The sequence below is a fragment of the Primulina eburnea genome, chromosome 10, assembly GCF_022965805.1.
Source record: "Primulina eburnea isolate SZY01 chromosome 10, ASM2296580v1, whole genome shotgun sequence".
In the NCBI taxonomy this organism is placed as follows: Eukaryota; Viridiplantae; Streptophyta; class Magnoliopsida; order Lamiales; family Gesneriaceae; genus Primulina; species Primulina eburnea.
In genome coordinates, this window is record NC_133110.1 from 4,668,908 (window position 1) to 4,672,597 (window position 3,690).

Sequence of the window (3,690 nt, forward strand, 5' to 3'; positions counted from 1 at the left end):
TCACCATATAAAAGAGAAACCGAGACTCGAACCCTTGTCAACAGAGATTAACAATCCTTCACTCCAGGTCCTTACCATACAGCCTATGCCCCTACGGGCGGCGTTCCATTCCTATGCCTATACGACCATGTGCATGATGGAGAGAAAAAGGTGCAGCACAAAGTCTCACTATTTTTCATAAGTTCTGAAAAGAACCCAAAAAAAAAAGATGAGAAATAAAATGAGTATTCTCTTTCACTGCCTCGCTGTGCCATTCTAAAGGAATCCTCTTATATCATGTGCATGCCCATTTTCTTTTTAAGTAACATATCGAGGTGAGACAGTTTAGCGAGTAATTTTGTGATATAAATTTTCAATCTGGTCTGATAAGTATTACTTTCACTTTTATTTTGAATTTAGTTGATCAGTCTCAAAAAAATTTAGAGACATACTCTATTTTAAAACGATATTCAAATGGATCCAACAAGATAAAAGATAAATATGATCTACCTTTCATTAATTATTACATTGCTACCCGATTTTCCATTTTTAGCAATCCAACAAGTGAACGAGATGAAAGTAAAGATGATTTACCTTTTATATGTGAACGATTATTTTAATCGGAGAAAAAGTCTATATTGCTATTTACCGATCATTTACTCACTCGCACACACACAAAAATTTTTATTTTTATTTTAATTTTTTTATTATATATTTTTTGAATATAGTTGCTCCAATGAAATTTCTGCATTATATAATTAATTTACAAATTAAACAAAGCATTTTATTCAATTTATCATATAAATGCGAAACGTATTTCGACTAACTTATTAAAAAGAAAATGCGTTAATAATACTAATAATAAAGATAATTATTAAGAAGCCAAACAAAAGATATTCAAAATATAAAAAATTATCAATCAATCCAACAAAAATTCAGTCAATTGTTTTCTTAAAAAGAAAACAAAAATCAATCAATCGACATTCCCCTCGAATCAAAAATAAAAATAAAAGGGTCTAAATTCTCGAAAATGGATTTTTTTCATAAAAAATAATATCATCTCGTTGAGCAACCAGCAGACCTCCATTAAAACTAAAACTGTGGCGTCAAGGATGGTCAGAAAACCTAAAAACTAGCGAAGGGGTAATGGATTACATTGTTCGCTGCAAATCAAACCCTTGCAAAGGGGATAACTGGGTTCACTGATAAACCCTAGTTTTGTGCAGCAATGGCGTGAAGGAGGCATGGCCAGATTCCGACGCCGAAGATTCTTTACACGACGACTGCTCTAAACTATCCAAACCCATTTCGGAGACCATACTCGAGAACTCGTCCAGCCCCAGCCCACGAAATCTTTCCTCGTCTTCCTCGAGAAACACCAAGATCTTCGTGAAGAAACCTGGGTCGCATGGGAGAGCCAGGCCGCCGGTGGTCTGGAACCCGAACTCCTCCTCCGCCATCTGGAGAAGGGACACGAAAACCGGGAGGTTCAGGAACCGCGTCGGAATCACGAACCGGCGGCGCAGAGGCCCAACGTATACGGCGAGGGAGCCGGGCGGCGTGGGCCTCTTTGAGGAAGCAGAATCGTCGGAACGGCGCGTAAGGCTCTTGGTTTTCCAGCGTCTGACGACTTGCCTGAGGCGTACTATTTGGGTTATCATGTTGACTTTCTTGATCGCGGAGGCCATTGATCGAAGAAGAAATGTAGAAATTTGCAGAGGTATTTGAAGAGGTAGCAGAAGAAAGTGTTTCAGTGTGGGAAGAAAGACCGATGAAATTTAATTGTGTCGGAGGTTTTGTATGGCTACTAAAATCATCATCGACAGCTCATTTACTATAATAGCCCTAGGTCTTTTCTTCCTTTATTATTCTGGCAACACGAATTTAATTGTGTTTAATTATTTTAAAAAATTGAAAATAAATAAATTTATTTTTAGAGTAGGTCTCTTGTAAGACGGTCTCACGAATCTTTATCTGTGAGACGGATCAACCCTACCGACATTCGTAACAAAAAATAATATTTTTAACATAAAAAATAATATTTTTTCATGGATGACTCAAATAAGAGATCTGTCTCACAAAATATGATCCGTGAGACCGTCTCACACAAGTTTTTGCATTCATTTTAATTGCATGACATTAGATTAGGGTAAAAACTTGTGTGAGACGGTCTCACGGTCGAATTTGTGAGACGAATCTCTTATTTGGGTCATTCATGAAAAAGTATAATTTTTTATGCTTAGAGTATTACTTTTTATTGTGAATATGGGTAGGGTTGATCCGTCTCACATATTAGTATCCGTGAGACGGTCTCACATGAAACTAACTCTTAGATTAGAGGCATTTTAAATATAACACATAAATTTACTAAGATATATATATAACTATAGAGTAGGTCTCATGTGAGACCGTCTCACGGATCTCAATCTGTGAGACGGGTCAACCCTACCCATATTCACCATAAAAAGTAGTACTCTTAGCATAAAAAGCAATACTATTTCATGGATTACCCAAATAAAGATCCGTCTCACAAAATTTGACCCGTGAGACCGTCTCACACAAGTTTTTGCCATAACTATAATAAGATTATCATGTTGATTCAAACCGTCCATTTAAATATAAATTATTTATGAAATCATAGGTAATTGTCTTTTATTTATTATACAAAATTTAAAAACCTAATATTTGAAATTTAATCTATGTAAATTTATTTATATTAAAGTCAATAATAATTTTTCGTTTGTAATATATAATAGCTGAATATTATTGTTAAAATTATTTGGAAAAATCAATATAATTTCGTTTGGCATTGATTAATAATATATTAGCAATCCTATGTTTAATTTATTTTTTAATGATAGATTATAATATTGTACAAATAAGGAGGCAGGTTCGACGTATGGCGTGGTTCAAAGGATAAAAGGGAATTGACAATTGACAAAATTTCAATCTGTTTGGAAATAATATTATTTGAATTGAGGTCTTTAAGAGTAGTTTGGATTTATAAATAATTTTTTTTCAAAAAAGTTATTTCTTAATCAAGTATTATTTTTAAAACATTTTAACATTTCAATAGAATAAAATATAATAGAATATTGGTAAATAAATTTGTTAATTTTTTTGAAAGAAAAGCAGAACAAAAGTTACATTCTTTTAGCTTTTTGCTTTTTTTTTTTTTTTTTTTTTACCTTTAAAATTGTAACTTTTATTGTTATCACTTAATGTCTTTCATTATAAGATTAGTAAGTCAAGAAGAAAAATTCTAAGTTACCCAATAAAATAGATCAGGAGAATAATGCACAAATTTGGCTAAAAAATAAGCAACTCGATTGGTCGTCCGATAAAGTGGTTATTGCTAAATTTGATACCAAGTCTTGAATATTTGAAACGCATGAACCAACGTAGCTTAGATCGGTTAAGTCGATGCTATCTAATGGAGCAGTGCCTCCACATGATTTAGATAGACAAGATTCACACACATATGTGATTTTAAAAAAATTAGTGGACCCCGTGTATGTGTGACTAAATTTGGACCCTTGATTCTATCATGTGAGTAGCGTCCCTACATGTAGGATGAAATCAACCGCTTAGATCACCCTTTAACTTCGTGATTGCTTGTATTGCGATGTTTTCTACGTGGGTTCATTTGTTGTAGATAAAAATACCCTTTTTAAATTAAAAAAAACATTTTAAAAGCACACACCACTCTGC

The 3,690-nt window shown here is 33.4% G+C and overlaps 1 protein-coding gene across 1 annotated transcript; it reads right to left on the reverse strand.

Moving 5' to 3' along the window:
- Nucleotides 1-1,178: 1,178 nt before the first annotated feature.
- On the reverse strand, nt 1,179-1,667 carry LOC140803709 (protein SMALL AUXIN UP-REGULATED RNA 51-like). Its single transcript, XM_073159602.1, has one exon. The coding sequence runs from the start codon at nt 1,665-1,667 to the stop codon at nt 1,179-1,181; it is 489 nt and encodes a 162-aa protein (XP_073015703.1).
- Between the last annotated feature and the right edge of the window lie 2,023 nt (nt 1,668-3,690).

Coding starts and splice junctions, on each gene's coding strand:
- LOC140803709 (XM_073159602.1), bottom strand. CDS start 1,667: ATGGCCTCCGCGATCAAGAAAGTCAACATGATAACCCAAATAGTACGC.